The sequence below is a fragment of the Rhyacophila brunnea genome, unplaced genomic scaffold, assembly GCF_057557595.1.
Source record: "Rhyacophila brunnea isolate RB1 unplaced genomic scaffold, BYU_Rbru_1.0 scaffold_16, whole genome shotgun sequence".
NCBI lineage: Eukaryota > Metazoa > Arthropoda > Insecta > Trichoptera > Rhyacophilidae > Rhyacophila > Rhyacophila brunnea.
The window spans coordinates 28,047,679-28,068,861 of record NW_028232816.1 but is presented as its reverse complement, the minus strand read 5'-3'; the positions used below and the strand labels follow the sequence as shown (position 1 = coordinate 28,068,861).

Sequence of the window (21,183 nt, the reverse complement as noted above, 5' to 3'; positions counted from 1 at the left end):
GACTCATCAATTATCAAAGAAATTATATTTTTCGATTGAACAATTTCTTTGAAAACATTTTTTCTCATTTCATCACATATATGATTTACAATGTTAACACATGCGTTAGTGGAAAGGAGAATATGACCCATTTCGATCCCATTTAGTTCTTGGAGATTAATTTCACTTTCAAACATATTGAAATTGAAACAGCTACTTTATATGCAGTTCGAAAAATGTTTGCTGTTATTACTTTTTCGCGAGATAACGATTTTAAAAAAGTATTTTCAATCTGCTTTTTTTTGGCTTCAGAAATGATTTTTAACGCTGCTTTGTGTGCAATAGATCGTCTGTGATCGAAAATTTTTTTTCGAAGTGACCCCAATTGTAGCTTCCTCTCTTTCCCAGAATACGTGATTTCATTATTGGCCCATTCTTTGGATATTTTCATTCCCATTGTCGTTTCAGTTCCAAGAGTTCCAACGTTTCTGCAAATTGTGCAGCCAAGTTTCATTTTGTGTACGTTCAACCATTCGTTTTTTGAGCAAAAATCGTTTTTTTGATCTAATGACCAGCAGTCTGGCCAATCGTTTTGAGTTCGACCTTGATCCCCGAGATCAGCTAGAGATGATTCAGGAACATCTACATGTACCGATATTTCCATATCTTCTGTCATCGTTTCTGTTTTGAGCTTTTTATTTGCGGAATCGGCGCCGCTGCCGGTGGTTGAGAAGTAACAGGAAATTTTTTTCATATTTAAACTTGGGGTGGCACTAAATAATATATAAAATAGTTGCACAACACGTAATCGTAACACAAACTGACTAAACAAACGTAAATAACAATATACGCAGATGCTGCCATGCGAATGATGAAGATGATATGAAGCTAGTTACATACGCATGTTTGCTATTTAAACTATACGGTTACTTCACTAACACTAACACGCCAACATTCAAAATGGCTTCCACCTGTACCTTATTTTATCATTTTAAGGGGGGACATGCTCGTCGAAGGTCAAAATTGAGTTTTTATTGTATTTTCAAACCATGATCCTGGACACTGCTTAAACGTTGTAGATAATCTATTTATATAATTTTGAAGCCTTATTATCCTTTATAGTTATTTTAAACATTTGATGACTGCATGAAGTATTTTTGTTACATAAAATAGTATTCTTTTAAACCTCTCGCTCTAATGTTTTAGAATATAGTCATATTTCGGTACAGAACTGTGCAGTGGTGTTAAGATTTTTTACATTTATTAATTTTTAAACGCATTTATAAAACCATTAGTATAATTTATTACGAGATAATTTTTGTAAAATATTCACGATAAAAAATTATTTTGATAATCTCTGTGATCCCAAATTTGACAAGAATTAGGCATTTTATTATTCAAAAAATCGGCAAGATTAACACATTTGAAGATGATTCTAAAGATATTTATTATAAGCTATGTCATTGACCATTCAAGTGTGATAAAAATCTTATGAATAATGATTGCTTTATAATAATTATTGACCTAAGAAGAAGGTAGTGTTTTTTTGAAATACGCCATTTCTTTTGTCATTCCCTAGTAGTTAAGCTACAACATACGGCCGTAGCCATAAAATGACAAACTATAATTAAAGTAGGGAGTAAAATTATGTTAACGCGCGTGTTTGAACATGTATCTAACCGATTTATTTTTTATTTTTTTTTAAACGGTACATGTTCAAACACGCGCGTCAATATCATTTTACTCCCTACTTCAATTATAGTTTGTCAATTTATGGCTACGGCCGTATGTTGTAGCTTAACCACTAGGGAATGACAAAAGAAATGGCGTATTTCAAAAAAACACTACCTTATTCTTAGGTCAATAATTATTATAAAGCAATCATTATTCATAAGATGTTTATCACACTTGAATGGACAAAGACGTACCTTATAAAAAATATCTTTGGAATCATCTTGAAATGTGTTAATCTTGCCGATTTTTTGAATAATAAAATGCCTAATTCTTGTCAAATTTGGGATCACAGAGATTATCAATATAATTTTTTATCGTGAATATTTTACAAAAATTATCTCGTAATAAATTATGCTAATGGTTTTATAAATGCGTTTAAAAATTAATAAATGTAAAAAATCTTAACACCACTGCACAGTTATGTACCGAAATATGACTATATTCTAAAACATTAGAGCGAGAGGTTTAAAAGAATACTATTTTATGTAACAAAAATACTTCATGCAGTCATAAAATGTTTAAAATAACTATAAAGGATAATAAGGCTTCAAAATTATATAAATAGATCATCTACAACGTTTAAGGAGTGTCCAGAATCATGGTTTGAATATACAATAAAAACTCAATTTTGACCTTCGACGAGCATGTCCCCCCTTGCGCAAATATTTTTTCGTTTAATTGATTTTGAAATAAAACCGTGAAAAAAGGTGCCGGAACGCCGTTCCACCGCTTTAAATGGAAAAAAAAGCCCTGTATATATATATTACAAAAAAATACTAATATCAGGTTTACTGGACTTACCTTTTAAACACAAGAGATTGCTACGCACGTTTCCACCTACTTACCTATTTCAATTTTTAACCAGAGCTGTAATTAAAGAATTGATTTTGGATAATTTTTACACAATTTTAATGGGAATCACGCTATTTTTTTTTTAGATTTTAGTATAATTTAATAACTTTGTGACCAAGGCCTGAACAAAAACGAACCATAAGTGCGAGCAAGTAAGCATTTGGCACGCTCACATCTATGCACTATGCGTTAGAGTAAGATAGAATTTCTACGGCTGAATTAAATATTTTTTCAAAACGTCGCCAGTAAAAATGGATCAGACTGATTACATTCATTTAAAAACTGCGAGTACGTGTTACTGAAATTTATTGTTTTTGTGTTAAATATAAAGTTAGTGGTACTTAATTATTTTTAGTTATTTTAGTAGAACATATTGTTAACTATTTTGTGTTTAAATTTGGTAGCCGTACTGAGAAGCAACATGATGGTATTATAACGTTTCATAGTTTATTTATTTAGAAAAAGAGTATTACGGCATTACAGCGATTGGCCAATGCGCCATAATACATAATAAATACAAAATTATAAAAATATCTTAATTACAAATAACAACTAATATAAAAAGAAAGTAGAAAAGACAGCATATGTATAATATGTAAATATTAAAGAAACATGATAATATATACAATTATAAATTTAGCCTATTTAACACGTCCACAAACATTATATAGTTAATAAAAAATAAATCAACCTTTATGGTGCCATCAAATAAGTTAATTGCACGATACACAGCATCATGAAATAGTTGAGTTCATAATGATAAAATCGAGGTTCTACTGTGCGTTATACGCCAGAAACACGGCTTCATTTTGTTGAAAAATAGGCGCTCTCTATGTATACTCTGAGCTTGTGACCGATTTGGACTATTTTGAGGTCACTTTTCAAATTTTCGAACCAACAAGTTGCGTCAAAGAAAATCGTCGCTGAATATTATGATGACTGATTGTGGATTTCATATTACTAGGTACTGCAATATTACATCTGCATTATTTTATCAATATAATATCTATATAGACTTTGGTATGCTTGACACAACATTATTCAGATTGAGAACGATGTTGGTGAAAAAAATCAATAAAGTTGGTCTTATTTGTATGTTTTTTCGACTGCCAATGTACCTACTATAGAAACACGTCCAATTATAATTATTTATGAATTGTTTGATTTTCTTCTTTAACATCTGATCGTGATTTTCTTCTATCTCTCTTCCTCTCTCCTTCTCTTTATCTTTATATATACGATAAAACAAAACAATACATGAAGGAAAATAAAAAAACGAAACAATATTAGGAAGTGGGAATTTCTATTACAGGTGTCTGAAATCTACACATTATTTATATAAGTACGCTATCGTTATATTTTTTTATATTTGCAGTGATGTACAGGAAAGGGGAGAAATTAATTAAACAACTAATTGCAAGACTTTACATCACTTGGCATATTGTTTTATGTGAGATAACATTAATTTTATGTAATAATTAGTTTTATACAAAAATCACTCAAGTATTTTTTCACCACGTCCGATCCTAATAAGATCATATAGGCCTCCACAGGGTGGAGGTTTGCATTAATAGATTTTTGTTTTTACGAAAAATGGATGTTGGCAACTTTACTTGCTCAACCTATTAGGTCTATACTATGGCTCCAAACACAAATTGAAAAACAATATAATATTGTGTATTTGCCAGACCCAGAATTCCAACCTGGGATCCCCTTTAAGCGGCTTGGCCATCGTGGACTCATATTATTTTATAAAATTGTAAATAGTAAGTATATAATATGAGTGGTTCACAAGCATAGTGAACCAAGTCCATTCTGGTTATTTTTGAGTAAGTTAGGTTCAAACATAATTTTTGAGTATTTCTTATTCTGTAAGGGTATGATTTCCCTTACACAATAACTTAAATTTACTGTAAATAACACTTCGGAATTGCAATCACACCCTTACAGATTTAGAAATACTCAAATATTATGTTTGAACCTAGCTTACCCAAAAATAACCAGAATGGACTTGGTTCACTATGCTTGTGAAACACTCATATATTATGAATACATCTTTCAAAGTATTGCAAACTGAAATCAATTTTTCAGTCAAGAATATTTTAGATATTTTAGAAAACTTTAGAAAAATCTTAGAGAAAGAAGTGGGATTCGAACATAGGAGATAACGACATAACGTTTTTCGCTTACCGGGTGGTCGCTGTAAGCACTACGCTACTGACTCAGATATCTGTCTCAATATTAGTAATGTCAATGATGTTTAAAATAATTTTTATATCCCGTCAACAAATGGATATCGTCTGTTTATATTAAATCGAGACAATAATATTTCCCAGAGACTATTAATAGCTTTCCTGAAAAGCTGTTATAATAATTGGCTTGTACTATAAGCCCTTTGATACATATTATGTCGAGTTACGTTAAATCAAAACATCATCAAACCATAGATCAAAATATAATTACAAATGCAAAAGCCGCAAGATATTTATGCAACGTCGGATACAAAGTCAGAATAATAAATTGTTGCCATTAAAAACATTCAATTTTCCGATAACTATTAAAATACTCATACAAATAAAATACATACTAATAAATAAATAGTAATATGAAAGTTAAACAATTTTATTGTTGCTTTATTAGTGGTTAGCTGAATTATTAATTGACAGCTTGTGGATACAGTATACCTAATAAGGTATACTGGATTCGTATATATTTTTTTATTGAGATGGCAAAAAAATTCTACCCTCGTGTGTTTATGAAAGCACCTACCCAACTATGATAATTATGTATTTAATATTGCTAAGCTGTTGTATTTGTATATTTAGTCGATATTATAAATATTTAAAATGCTTGCGTGGTAACTAGGGAATCCAATCCCGAGCCAAAATTCTGATCCCGGGATTTCGGGATTACAATTTGACAATCCCGGGATCCCGGGACTGGTCCCGGGATTGGCATTTTTTCCATTGTTAATACAAAATTTTTATATTTACAAATAACATTGATAAAATCGGTCAAAAATAAATCTAGTATAATTTATACTATTTAAGACATTTATTGTTAATATCGTATAGGTACGTTCAATCTTGGAAATACGCAAGTTTAACGGAATAAATATAATATTGTAATATAAATAATAATGTGAATTTAATAGGAGATTGCTGTTTCTGATAGTAAAGACTTAATGAATGGATTAGCGAGATTTAAAATAGTAAAGAAAATAATCATGGCGTACTTATAGCCTTTCCGCTTCATAAATCTAATTAGTCAGCCAAATATGAAACTGCCGTAAAACGTATGATATCATGGTGGAATTACTTTGTTAAAAGTGCCAAGCATTGTTTTTTTCCAATGTTTCCATTTTTAATAATTTATGTGAACAAAATAAAATGAATCGGCAACCTACACATGGGCATAAATCAAACTTCATTCAAACTCAGCTTATTTCTAATGTAGTTATTTTTTATTAAAAGGATTTTTTCTGTTATATTTTCGCTTTTATTTTATTTTCCATAAAAATTGATAAAAAAAATCAATCCCGAAATCCCGGGATTATGTTTATCAATCCCGGGATTCATAGGTATCGAAAATAGCTCGGGATCCCGGGATCCCGGGATTGGAATCCCTAGTGGTAACCATAGCTTTTTGGTCGTTTTAAGACAAGACATAATTATATCACCAGCTGTCACTGCTCTTGCTTTATACCTAGAGTTTATAGGCTTCGTGTAGTATCATAATAATATTGAAATAAACTATTGTATTTTTCCGTTAAACTGACAATCATGGGAATTAAATTTAAAAAATAAAAGGAATGCAAATTCGTCTGTCAATTGTTTATATTTTCATTTCACAGTCGAATGAGAATCAAATAAAATTAAAAGAAAAACAAAATATTTCCCCCAATAAACCGCTAATATTTACTAAATAAACATTCAAACAAATTTTCCTCTGTATGTACACAATATCATGCCCTCAGGTATCCGCTTCTACCGAGCGCTTTATTAAATACTTATCAACTTAAATATTTATTAAATATTTCAGAGGATTATTTAATTTTACATTCCGATACTATACGATATTATACGTTCAAGATGTACTCCACTGGGGTTAGTCCTAAGTACTACACACAGAGTATCCCCAAAGTATCTTGCTTCCAGAACATGATCTTTAATGCCCAGTTCCCTCCACGGATGCAAGGATTATGACGCACTAGTGCACTGAGAATATAAAACTGTACTACCTATCGTACGTATTTAACTGCAAAAACTTAGAAATATATTAATTAAATTGGCGTTTACGTGGTAAAACTTAGTTATGATGTTTTTAAATCAAAGTGAGAGAACACAACTCAAGAATATAATCCGTTCAAATATTTTCAGAGAACTACGTATTATTAAATTTCGTCAATGATGGGTACCATATTTTGTAACTTGAATCGAGACTATCACAGTCATGTGACTGCTACATATGACCATCCGAGCTCTTGCGTCACAGCCGCATAGATTTCGGCATCGTGTCTGACTATGCTTCGCCTCACTGCGTTGCTGCAAGAACGATCTATATGCAACATAATATATGCCATGGCAAGAGGTGAATAACGTACTACAGGATTGATATGGTGAACTTGACAGGTCATGGAATGTAAGTAATTAATACAAAACACCAATGAAAATTTAATGGTATATGTAGCTATACGCGGCTATTCTCTTACATATTATGGAAGTGGGATGAAACCGATGGGTAAGACATATCTAATGGTTAAAGGTACGTATATCATGGTGATGCGAATTATTTGTATGTCGAACAGCCCTCTCAGAGGGTTGGTTCCACTCCTCTCAGCATTATACGGTACGCAAGGCCCGCAGCACTCATCAAGGGAATCAAATGTTTGCTTTCATATTCTGACGCGGCATGTCTAATAGACAAGACAGCGCGGATGACACAAACGGACACGAACGATCCTAATATTTATAATCGTTAGGTTACGCGCATTTTATAACCACTTGGGGATGCGACAGGTCTCAATAACTTGTAGTTGACCATTAGTAGTTATTGGTGCAAGCCAGTGTTAATCGCTAGATTTAAAATACAAAGTGTCTGGGTATGGTGTGTGTACCCGGAAAAGTGCGGGGGTCCGCGAGGTAAATGTGAAAGTCAGTCGTACTCGCTAGATCTTGTTAACCCCATTCCCTCCCGCCGCCTAAAAATCAATAATAAATTTTTGAAATTGACTTCACCCAGACCATTTTTCTGTGTGCCTGCATTGTTGGACGATACTTAACCTTCCAAGAGATTTCTCTCCAGTAGACCGAAAGGGAAAAGAAGGATTGAAGGTAGGAGGAAGAAAGATATAGACCACGGTGGTTGGACTGTGCATGAATAGACAAAATATCTCTGAATCTTAGACAGTGAGGGTAGTTTGTGGAAAGCAAAGATAAGTGGAAACGTTTCCTGAAGATGACCAAGGTCCACTTTGGGTTGCAGTATGACGATAATTATTTTTTAATAATTTAATATTAAAATATACACGGATGTTGTTGTAATATTGTAGTCGGTTTTGTATTACCGCTCAAAGGACGCATGCATATCCTTCCGCGCGAAAACTACCCCAATTCTCCCGCAATTTTCATCTTTCGCAGTTTTCCTTTAGTCTCATTCTGTCTGCTTAGCGGAAAGGACGTGTTTTCCACCGCAAGGAAAACTGATTTTAAAAGCGAAACGTGTTTCGGATAAAATTTCATGTAAATTCTATTATTTTAATAAAGTGTATGAAAACATCGGTAACTTTCTAAAAGGAAACATTGTTGTCAAACGCCGTATAAAGAAAATATTTCATTAAATGTATTATGTTTAAAAATAGTAAAATAATCGTGTATATGTACTAAAAACCACCTGTTTTTAATATAAAGTTTAGATTAGCATAATATTTTAAAAGAAGAGCTTTTTTTAACTAATTCGTTAGTATATAATATTATAATACGCTAAATACATACTTACTATATTTAAAATTAAAAACCATTATATCGCAAGTCACAAAAACAGCGAAAACTATACCACGTTATATATTTATAAAGCACATGTAAGGACACTATCCGTAACATTATCCTAACGACTTTTTATTGGCCATAATCTTGGCCATAAAAGTTTGAATTTATAAAATGCGGTATCATAAGCACAATATACTTATTTACTTGGTGTGATATTATGGATAAAATAATTAATCGTATTTCCACTGCTGAATGAAAGCTTCTCCTGGCTCTTTCAATTACCTTCGCTGCCATGTACATCTGCTGGACTTGGTGAGTTCGTCAATACAGGTGGCCTTGTGGTTAAGTGCCCACTGTATGGCTGAATTGGCTATCCACTCGCCGAGCGAGATTACGGCCTATTGCCACTCCATCAGTTTGGTAACCTCTATCACATCGCATACTCTATCGTCTTTGTCTGTTTCCTTAAGCCAGCTCTCATATCAAAACTCGTCCGCCTGCAACGTATTGAATTCGTGGATGTGACGTCATCGTTATTCACAAAATACATTTTATTTTATGGAGCTTCGCACACTGGTAGAATAAAACATCTGGAGGCACATGCAACTATTTTCACCCGACGTGCAGCGCAGGTATAATCCCGAAATGTCGCACTACGGCATTCATTTTGGCTTCCCGAGTGACGTCGTTGCGCTCAGTTTTGATTTATGACTATTATCCTAGTCGACACGATTTTAAATGTGCGACTGGGCTAATGTGTAAAAGCGTTCTGTTACCCTAATTAATCCCTCTGCGAGCGAATTTAAAAATGGTTGTTTCATTTTAAATAATGAACACTTACCTATCTAAAGTAGAAAACAAAGATTTCTGATAGTAAGTTGTGCTTTATAAATATTTTTATCATTAAAATGCAGTTTTTTTGGAAAATGAAAAAATCATTTTCATAATCCTGACCTCCTCCGGTATCTACCTCATTTCAAGTTTATTCAAAGCCACTTCTTTCCAGTTTAAAACGCCCAAGGTCTTTAAATACAACTCGACGCCATCCCTCCCCTCCATCTTGTACGATGTCGACCAGGCTTTCGCTTGCCTTTCAGCTTCCGTAATATCAGTTTATTTGTCATACGCGAAACGTCCATCCTGTGTACATGGTCCAGCCATCTAATGCGACCTAATCTGATGGAGTGTATAACCCGCGTAAAAAGTGTACAGTTCGTATCTACCGTGTTATTGATAGTTTTTTTTTTACTTTTTCGTACAAGGTGGTTGTTTGTAATTTTGAACAATCACAAAATACCCAGGCTTTGAGAAAATCACATAAATATTGTGTCCTCATCGGGAATCAAAGCCTCAGTGCCTTACGCACTGCACCACGAGAGCCACCTGTTATTGATAGGTTCGAAGATACACGCAGTATACTATGCTCAAATCAGCCCAACACCAGGTTGCTGAGCCATACATGACATTCTCTTATTAGTGTTTTGTACAAGATACATTTAAAAAAAAATGGTTTTGACACTAGAAAATTTGAATTAATATGATTTTAAATCAATTCGAACTTTGGTAATGTGACCACATCAAAGCTCAACTCGGTATAAATAAAAAAATCACGTTATAAGGAGCCATGTACATTATTTCTGTTATGACATTTGAGATTATTTAGTAAACGCATCAAGTGTGGGTAAGTTGGTAAAGTTTACAATAATATTAATATCGCTCAGTTGGCATTCCGATTTTGAGACCCATGCAATGGCTGCCATTTTACAACGTTTTTATTAGCTCGTATTCTTATTTGTCCGGTGGTTGTTTGTCCGATACAAATCTTGCAATCGATTTCTAACTAACTTCCCGGCTAGACATTTGAAACTTTTAGAATATATCAGAACACGATGCCAATGCATTATTTTAATACTGTTAGCCATCTTTAAGCAGAATTGAATTCATTTTCAATTAATTCTGTTTTGTATGGAAAGTTATTTGAGAAAAGTCCGTAAAAAGTAAAAGACTATTATTGGTTGCTAAGGCGGTGGTCCTAGCAACTAAATTATTAATATATACGTGCGTTACTATGGAAATCGAAATGATTAATGTAAAAATGACATTTCAGCATTCTATATTTGTTTGTTTTTTTATTTACTTCATATCAAGTACAAATTTGAGCATATCGAGCATAATAATTTAACAGAAAATTTAAAAACGTTGTATATAAAAAGTTCTTTTTATCTTGTAATTATTTATGTTCATTTTGTTACTCACTCGATTGCAGTTATAAACGATTTTATACAAATTTTACAGGATTCTTGTATAATTTCGAAGTGTAGTATTGTTAGCTGCTTATATATCCATTGTGGCGAATTGCCTTTTTTTCATTGCCTTCAAGTAGAAGTGTGAAGTTCTCTTCAAACGAGCTTACAATGCGAAATCACCTGTAGCTAATTTCATATCTAGCTGCCGATAGCTGTCTTGTGTATAGAATAGATGCTCAGTGGTGCTTTTTTGCTTCTATTTTTCATATATTTGGTCTGTATATATATATATATATATATATGTGGTTTTCAACATACTTTTGTTATAAATGAGTTATATCATTGCCGACTGAAGTAGAAAGCCGATACATTCACAACGATTGGTCCTAGTTTTTCCGCCCCTCCCATTGTTGTCTATGGATGACCTGTCATTCAGGGCTCGAAATGGACCGGAACGCATCGAAAGTTGAAAGTTCCAAAAACCACAAATTCGTCTCTCCTGTGAAGTTGTCATTTTGGATTTACCGTAGTTTAACTCTGGTATACAGATATGTCAAGCAATCTGGGATCTGATTTTGACAGCTGAACAGTGGACCACTCGTTGCTTGTGCAAAAAGATATGCTCAGGCTTTATTAATGTAAAGATGGCGCTGGTTATACACATTTTTATTTTTTATGAAAATACCTGTGTACAACAAATATTTGTCGGAATTTGAAAACAGATGCCTTAATTACTTGTTGATTTAAATATACTTAGTTGCCGCCGTAAAATTCTCATTATTTACCTTTTGAAAGGGTAGAGACCTTAATTTGATATAAATTAAATGAAGTCTCCTTCGCGTTGGAGGGAAAATGATTAAATTTCATTAAGTAGGCATTTCTTGTTTACTTTATTCATCGAAAAAAGAGAGCTTTAGGCAGTCAGAAATATTTTAACGAAATAATTTACAGCGCCTTAAAATTGTATGTGTATTTTTTTCAATTTGTGTGTTAATTAATAATATACCCAGGTATTATCAACAGGTATGTTGTTTTTAATTATTATTAAAAACATTTTTTAAGTATAGTATCAAAGTGGGAATTTGAAGTTATTTTTAAATTATTTAAACACAACGACATCACAAACTAATTCATAGCATATTGTTTATTCTTTTCTTTCGACCATGTCCGATCCTAATAGGATCATATGGGCCTCCACAGAGTATAGGTTTGTATTGACAGATTTTGTTTTTTACGAGAAATGGATGTCAGCCACTTGATCAACCTATTAGGTCCATACCCTGACACACGCAAATTGAAAAACAATATGTGTACTTGCCAGACCCAGGATTCGAACCTGGGACCCACGGCGTTATAGTCCAACTCTTAAGCCGCGCGTCCACCGTGGGCGTAAATTATAGTAGAATATTAAAATATATTATGTATATATATAAGGGCGTATATTGTTTATAGTAAAACTTATTTTTTTCTTTTGACCATATCCGATCCTAATAAGATCATATGCGCCACCACAAATATTGTTTTTACGTGAAATGGATGTTATCCACTTATATTCCATCATACGCAATGCATGACCTGCCTACACCCACTGGATATCACTGTTTGTAAGCCAGTCTACTAAGTCATATATATATATATATATATTTTTTTTTTTTAAACAAGTTCGGATCCTTATAAGATCATATTATGTGGCGCCACAAAGTGGAGATTTGTATTAAGTAACAGATTTTTGTTTTTACGAGAAATTGGTGTTAGCCACTTGCTCAGTCTATTAGGTCCATACTCTGACTCCAAATATAAATTGAAAAACAATATGTGTATTTGACTGACCCATGATTCGTACCTGAGATCCACGATATTATAAGCCGACGCGTAATCAGCTCGGCCATCGTGGGCGTTTCTTATTTAGTGAAGGTAAAAAATGTGAAACGAAAAGTCGTCACGAAATATTATAAAGTATCCGGACAGCATGATATGTCAGGAGGTGTTTGATTATCAGATAAACGAGTTTCGAACAAATAAAACAAATTTTAAATACAGAACATTCGAAACAAATGAAATAATTTTTTTTAATGAATTCATTATAATAATACCCATGACATATTTATTGTGTAAAACTTTCCTCTATAGTCTATAATATGAGAAAACAACAATTTATTATTGTTAACTCTGTATTATTACGTGATTTGATAGTTAATAGTTGCAATGTATCATAATTATTATGTTAAGCCGGGTACCCATTAGCGAGCCACAACTGTATATACTCCAAATAATTAGTTCGCGAGCCTAATAAAAAAATATTTCGCATCTACAGTTGGTTAAAGTATCTCCGCATCTATTTTATACACAAGACTGCTACCGGCCATTACCGGCAGCTATCGAGGGTAGTTTTGTATCGAAGTATTAGCAATTATTATAACAATTACAATAAATTAGTTTTAATTGTTACAGTAAGTGCTATGTTTTAACGGCACCTCTCTTGGCTGTGCTAAATTTTAGAGCGAGGTAGACAGTTTTGACTGTTTAGACGGCTAACTTATTGTAACAATTATAATACAAACGTATGATAAACTACCCTTGTTAACCGCCGATAGCAGCCGATAGTAGTCTTGTGTATAGAATAGATGCGCTGAAGCGGTTACAGTTACGGATCGCTAAAGAGTATCCGGCTTTATACAAATGCCGTGCGTGGAATCAGCACACTTTTTTTTTTTTTTAATAAATGAAAAGTTATAAACCAAAGAATTGAAACAATATAAAATAATTACAAGATAAAAAGAACTTTTTATATACCACGTTTTTAAATTTTCTGTTGAATCATAAACTTGACAATTCTATGTATTAATAAATACTTTTTTTTTGTACTTGATAGAAATACTGAATAAATATAGAATATTGAAATGTCATTTTGACATTTCGTATTGATTTCCATAGTAACGCACGTATATATTAATAATATAGTTGCTAGGACCCCCTTAGCAAGCAATGGTAGTGTTTTCCTTTTTACGAATTTTTTTCCAAAAAAACTATTCATACAAAACAGAATTAACTGAAAATGAATTCAATTCTGCTTAAAGATGGCGAAAAGTATTAAAAGAATGCATTGTCATCGTGTTCTGATATAATCTAAAAGTTTCAAATGTCTAGCTAGTCGGGAAGTTAGTTAAAAATCGATTGCAAGATTTGTACTGGACAAACAACCACCGGATAAACAAGAATACGAGCTAATAAAAACGTTGTAAAATATTAAAACTATGAATTAGTCAAAAATCTGTACGCAAAAAAATTGAAAACCTAATAAACTAAATTTTAACAATAAATATGACCATAAAATATAATATTGTAATAATAAGATGTGGTCCTGAGACAAATTCACATTTTATAAAAAAAAATTACAATTGTAAGTTTATCTTTGACTTAATTATCAAAAAAATGTCTCAAATTGCAAGCTTCGTATTTTTCCGCTAGGTGCCTCGGCTGGTATAAGCATCCCCCTTAATTGCCGTTTTCAAAAACTGTTCTTTTTGACTTCGTATATATGTGGCATTTTTTTTATGTTTCCCCTAAATGGCCTAAATAACAGAGAGCAATGACAAACTGGGCGGGACGCCGAGGCCATACTTTCAAAAAGAGATGTATAGTAAGCCTAATCACATCTGTATCGCTGTATCGGATAGTCACAAGTAAAATGTATGTATTACATTTCACCGTATCACAGTTCGCCGTGAGCTTTCTTATCGGAAAGATATGACCGTATACTATACGTTCATCTTTATAGCACCGAGATGAAAAAATACGCGTTGTTCGTGGAGCATTGCAGACAATAATATTCATTCTGTTCTGATATATTATAAAAGTTTCAAATGTCTAGCTAGTCGGTAAGTTAGTTAAAAATCTTCAATCGTCCAAAACAAATCTTGGACAAACAAGAAAAAATTTGTACTGGACAAACAAAAATACGAGCTAATAAAAACGTGGTAAAATACAGTAATAGCTGCGAGGGGTGTATTAAGAAATTATAAAACTACACCGTCTTCTTCAAGTACATTTTCTTCTACGGAAGTAGGTAACCATGGAAGCGATTTATCCACCTTTGATAGATTGATTTAGATATAATAATATTTTTTTATTATTTATATTTTTTGGGGCACGGTATATTATGTAATGGTAAAACGTAACAACGTAATATATAGATAAAGCAATATCGATTTCATTTCACATCATGTCAGTAAAGATTATTGAGACAGGCATATATATTTTAAAGTCACATATTATACGGTTATCACTTTGATTTATTAGTACGATGTAAATGTATATTGTATATTAATAAATTTTATATTTCGTTTGATAGACCGTTTGTAAACTTCAATTATTTACAAATTTTAAAAATAATTATTGATGTTTGAAAAAAAAACCTACGCTTGGGTATGTGAAAATTTTCAATATGTTAAATTATTTTGCATGAGCTTTGCATATATTGACGCAAAGTGCTGAGATTTTCGTCGATTTGAACGATTTTTACGTTTAAATAGAATCATAGTACATATTTTATCGTTTAGCATCCAATCATAAATCTTCTTTAAAAATGTGTACATTAAAGAAATTGATGCGTAGATAGATTGTTTCGGTTTCTAAATTATGAACTGTATTCCATAGGCACACTATATTCTGTGGCGGTTGTCTTTCTATCAGTAGCGAAGGTTGGAGGTAGGCTGTTAATATCCGCCATAAATAGTGCACATTAAACATTGTTATTATTGAACCAAGACTACAATTTACAGATGGAGTTGGTTGGTTTTTAAAAATCAATTAAACCCTGCCTAAAACAAACTAGAATAGTACATATTGGTATATTTTGGGCGATATGACAAAATTGTGCACACTTTTTTATTCATACTTATTTGTTTTCGTTGGATTAAGAATAGATATTGGTTAGTTGGGCAAGCGCTGTCTAAACCAAACTATAATAGATAAAAATATTCGGTATTGTTCGGTTATCAGGAATACAGCGGAAAACATATTTTGAAAATTGCCGATAAACTGGATTATTTGTTAGATTAACCTAACCAAACCAAACCTAACCTAACCTAACCTAACCTATCCTATCCTAACCTAACCTAAACTAACCCAAACTAACAAATAATCCAGTATATCGGGTATTTTCAAAATGTGTTTTCCGCTGTATTCCTGATAACCGAACAGTACCAAATATTCTTCTAAATATAAAATATCCAAAGTTATGTATGATTTAATTGCATAATTTTAGATAGGTATATTACAGATAGACGAGTATTGTTTGACGATTATCTATTATGGCTTGGTTTCGCAGGGTTTAATCGAATTTTAAAAAACTAACCAACACCATCTGTAAATTGAAGTATTATTTCAATGAAAACAAATACGTATGACTATGACTGACAAAGTTTAGTGTGTACTACTTATAGTGGATTTCAACAGCCAACCTCCACCCTTCGTCACTGGTAGGTACATAGGTAGACAATACTGAGATTTTAACTAAGGTGCGGGTTTATGGTAGACTTTTATGCTGATGTAGAGGGAAAAAATATAATACTTGAGTTAGGTTCAATGGCATAATACATTATTTTGTTTTTTTTTTTGATAATCGTTCACCAGAAAATATTTTCTTAGTACAAGTATGTCATAATATGATACACTACGTATTTTGTTGAAGGAATTTGCTATTTTTTCTGATCAAAATGTTAGTTAGGTAAGTAAATTCGTTGTGCGTTGTTTCATTGCACGTCAAATAAATTGCATAGATAAAGTTGAAGAGCTGCGGTTGCTTCGAGATTGTATAAGCGAGCCCGCTTACACCTAAAATCGTAATTCACTAAAACATTTTCAAATCGATTTCGGAAATCGTCCCCCAGAGAAAATTTCTGCCTTGTCCCATTATTGTCAAAGGAAAACAGATTGAATTACTTATCTTTTGAAATATTATTACATATTCTTTTTGTCATTTCTGAGAAATAATAAAACATAAAATCCTACTAAATCCGTCGCTAGACTAGATTATAATCCTTATTCAGCAAACAATATACATAATCTCTGGGGTTATTAATAATATTCAACTCTGGCTTTACAAAATAACAACCCTCGACATGATAAGTATTACCTTTATTAAAGTATCATGGTTTCAATAATACAATTATAATTTATAATAAACTATTTCTTTTATCCAACGAATAATTCACAAGATTTAAGAATATATCATTCTGATTATTGAACATATATAATTTTGAAAAACACTTTCGGAGAGAATATATTATAACCAATAGAAAAAATCTTTTTTGAAAAAAAATATCCGTATCTCCCAGGTTTACCTCCCAGGTTGATTTGGAAGAGCGCTGATGAGTAGGTATTAAAATTGACCAATAGTTAAAATTTGTCGCAATTAGTATGTCACCTCGTAGCATAGTGACGCCCTATCCGTTGCATTACCACTAAATTATAACATTAAATACTAATTAATTTAAATACAAATTTTAACTATTGGCCTTTTTAAGTAGCTTGATTTCGAAGAGCGGTGATGAGCAGCGAATAGTTAAAATTTGTCGCAATTAGTAAGTCGCCTTGTAGCATAGAGGATAATGCCCGGACGGGTGTAAACCCAAGAGATGCTGGTTCGATTCCTGCCGGGTGTCTTACTTTTTTCAAAAAGATTTTTTCTATTGGTTATAATATATCTTCTCAGAAGTGTTTTTCAAAATTATGTATATATGTGTTTTTTTTTTTTAAATAAGACTATAATTTACAGATGGTATCGTTTAATTTTTAAAAATCAATTAAACCCTGCCTAAACAAATCCACAATAGTATAAGTATATTATTTTAGGCGATACGACAAAATTGTGCACACTTTTTCATTCATTATTTTCATTCATCATTCATTTTCGTTGGATTAAGAATACATATTAGGTACACATATTATTGTTGGTTTATTTTTTTTATTTCATCAAGCCCTGCCTAATTTTTAGATATTTTATAGATATACGAATATTTTTTGACTATTACATGGTTTTCGCAGGAATTTTAAAAACTAATCAACATCATACTTCTGTAAATTGTAGTCTTATTTCAATGAAAACAAGTACCTATGTATGACTGAAAAAGTTTATTGTGCACTATTTATGGCGGATCTTAACAGCCTACCTCCACCCTTCGCCACTGGTATCTTTTTCTTATTGTGGCACCATTAGGGCGATCTTAGCTTTGTCATCTGCAACCCGGAACAGTTCAGTGGAGCTGCACTTGTACCAAACACTGAGGTTCTTACGCCACGAAATGCAGCGTTACTGCTACGCTTATCATGAATGACAATTTGGGTAATGCAGTGCTTTTATCCTCTCATATATAAGTCAACAATACTTCGCTACCATATGATGCATTCCACATCGCGTTATGTAAGCTTTCTCGTAGTATGTTCGTGTGTTTTTAATTTTATTAGATTATTAAAGGATTGATTGATAACTTCATTATTAACTAACCGTTAGTTTTTAGAATATTAACGGTGATTTAAATTCAGTGTAAATTGTTGTGAAACCTAATTTAAGATATATTTATAACCAACATGATAAAGTAGTGTGTGAATAGTGTTGATTTAGAAAAATTCGTCAAATTTCAATGATGAAAAGACAAAAAAATAACGTTTAAAATACAACGAGATAAAACACCGCTCGTGATAATATAAATCCCGAATATCTACGATGTTTTTACGCCAGTACACTTCCAACACGTATCAGCTCTTCGCCCTAATATTATTTATGGAAATTTGGCTGGGAAAAATAGCTTTCCTATTGAATTTCATTTCACACAATTCCGTCTCTGGCCTCCCGCTTGCTGGAAATAAAACTTATCAAGCCGACCCGGGCGAGAAAACCCAAAAAAACTTTGAAGAACTTACTTGGGAATCCGGACAAACAGATATTTTACAAGAAAATACAGAGATACGTATATTGGGAGATACTATATTATTTAATTCTCTTGAAATACGTTATGATTCCGACGATCGAACTTCGTGGAGGCGCCACGGAAATAAGAATACGTCAAAAAAGTATTCAAACGTAAAAACGTCTCCGATTTCAACAACAAAGAGTCTTGACAGCGATACAGAGAACTTATTAAACGTTTCAAACGATTTTGATTCTACGGAATACGGATACGATAATATATCATACGTAGATACCGCGAATTCATCAATTTTCAATGTCGCAGTAAAGGATTATCAATATGATGTTGTACTTGATAGAAAACAAAGATCTTCTGGTGTTTGGTTTGAGGATTTCGTGCATTATAATGTTGGAGTGTTGATGGCGTCGCACTTGGACTCACCGTTTGACTTGGAGAGGTGCGGACCAGCTGTGGACATGGCTCTTGAAGAAGTCAACGAAAAGTTTCTCTCCGCTCATAAAATACGGCTAATCAAAGTGCAGGGGAGGTAAGTTGTATTTTATTACAATTTTCTTAATTTTTTTTTTTTTAATTTTAAGACCTAATTAATATTAGGTCACTTCAAAAATAATGCAATATTTCGAGAAAGTTTGATAGTGATACAATTTTTCGTTTTTTTTAAGAAAATATATTATCCATTATTATTTTTAAAAATCTTTCCATCATCAATTCGTCAGCGATAGAATATTATCCCGATTTTAAGCTGAAGAATAAAATATCAAGATTCCCTTAGACATCATATTCTGGTTTAAATATAGATGTCTCTAAGACAAAAGTAACGATAAACTGATTTACTGACCTAAAAACAAAAGCTTTTGTAGACTGGAGAAAAGATGATAATTTGGTGGGACCAGTGGGTCTATTCTATACTTATCGAACACTAAATTGATAAATAGTATCAAACTTAGGGTAGGTTTGTATCAAAATATTAGCACTTATTGTAACAATTACACGAAGCCGGTTTTTATTGTTGCAATAAGTGCTATATTTTAACAGCACCTATCTTGCTGCTGTTAAAATATAGCACTTATTGCAACAATAAAAACCGGCTTCGTGTAATTGTTACAATAAGTGCTAATATTTTGATACAAACATACCCTAAGTGTGATAATATTTTTCACTTTATCACTTTAGCGGTCGATAAGCATAGAATAGACCCACTGATCAGGTTATGACTTTTAAGCTGTCTCAGTTTTTTTACAGTTTTTTTTTGTACTGTATGTGCTTTGCGTTAGTTTTATTGTGATGAAAAATTACACCACTTATGTTAGCTAAGATTGACTGCTTTAATCGGTGCATGGCGCATCCATAATTTTCTCCTGATCTGGCACCATCAGTCTGATTATCATCTTTTTTGTACTCTACAAAATCATATGAATTCGTGTGTGCCGCTTTTGGAACAACAAAGCAGTTTATCATTAATACATTTATCTTTAAACATTCTTTGCGGCTTTCTTTTGCAAGCTCTTGCATCTTGTCCAGGAAGACTTTTGGGTCTTTTGCCGAGGCAACAAATACGTCTGTATAACGTTGGTAATCTGTTAATGACATTGTCTGTGTTATCTTATTCAAGTCCTGAATAGAGTTTGGGTGATATCGTGTTGCTTTGCAGCACACCCTTGCTAATAGGAAACCTGGAAGATAGCGTATGAAATACTTACGTAAATTTAACATAACATCATTGATATACTACTGGATGAATCATATGCTTCTTAAAATGACGCCCGATTTTCAGCGACTCGGTCAGTGTTAAAACTTACTGTTTTAATATCAGCGGACTTAACTCGATATAAGCTCACTTAATATTTGTCTCGAAAACGACCTGGCAATAATTATGAGTAAGCCCGATCTAGCTTGCATCTTACTCTAACTAATAGTCAGCGCATGACGACTTGCTCTGTCCGCTCAGACATGAATTTTTGGTAGCTTGCAAGCTTTGGGATGCAGACACCCTTAGGTTCACTATTCCAAGAATGCAAATTTAGTTTTACAGCCAGGGCATTACGGGTGAAATTCGGGAATCCATGTTAACGGTCTTAACGCATTATACCTACAAGGAAATATTATAAGACGATATTCGTAATATCTTCTTTTGTGGTACATTTTTAAAATGACACTTGTATGGGAACTCCTCATCTAGTAGTATATCAATGCATAAAATAGACAAATGTACGCGAAATACTATCCATTCGACACTCGGTTACTGTGACAGAATAATGTGAATTTTGTAAATATTTTTTTTAATTATTGTCGGCGCCATAGAAATCATTCTGTGGTCCTCATGGGTTGAGAATCCATGACATATAAGAATAAAGCAAAACTGAAGAAAAACAATACTGCTTAGTAACGTCGACAAGCAATTAGTCGGGGATTAAAGACAGTAATTGGTACGACTAAGTTTTGTATATTAGATTA

At 32.6% G+C, this 21,183-nt stretch overlaps 1 protein-coding gene across 1 annotated transcript in view; it reads left to right on the top strand.

Annotated features, from left to right (window-relative positions):
- The window catches only part of LOC147074586 (atrial natriuretic peptide receptor 1), a 189,313-nt gene that overhangs the window by 4,425 nt on the left and 163,705 nt on the right, over window positions 1–21,183 (top strand). Inside the window, exon 2 of the mRNA XM_085943988.1 lies at window positions 19,067–19,255. Coding sequence (XP_085800114.1) covers window positions 19,067–19,255 — 189 coding nt within the window. The remainder of the gene's footprint in view (window positions 1–19,066; window positions 19,256–21,183) is intronic.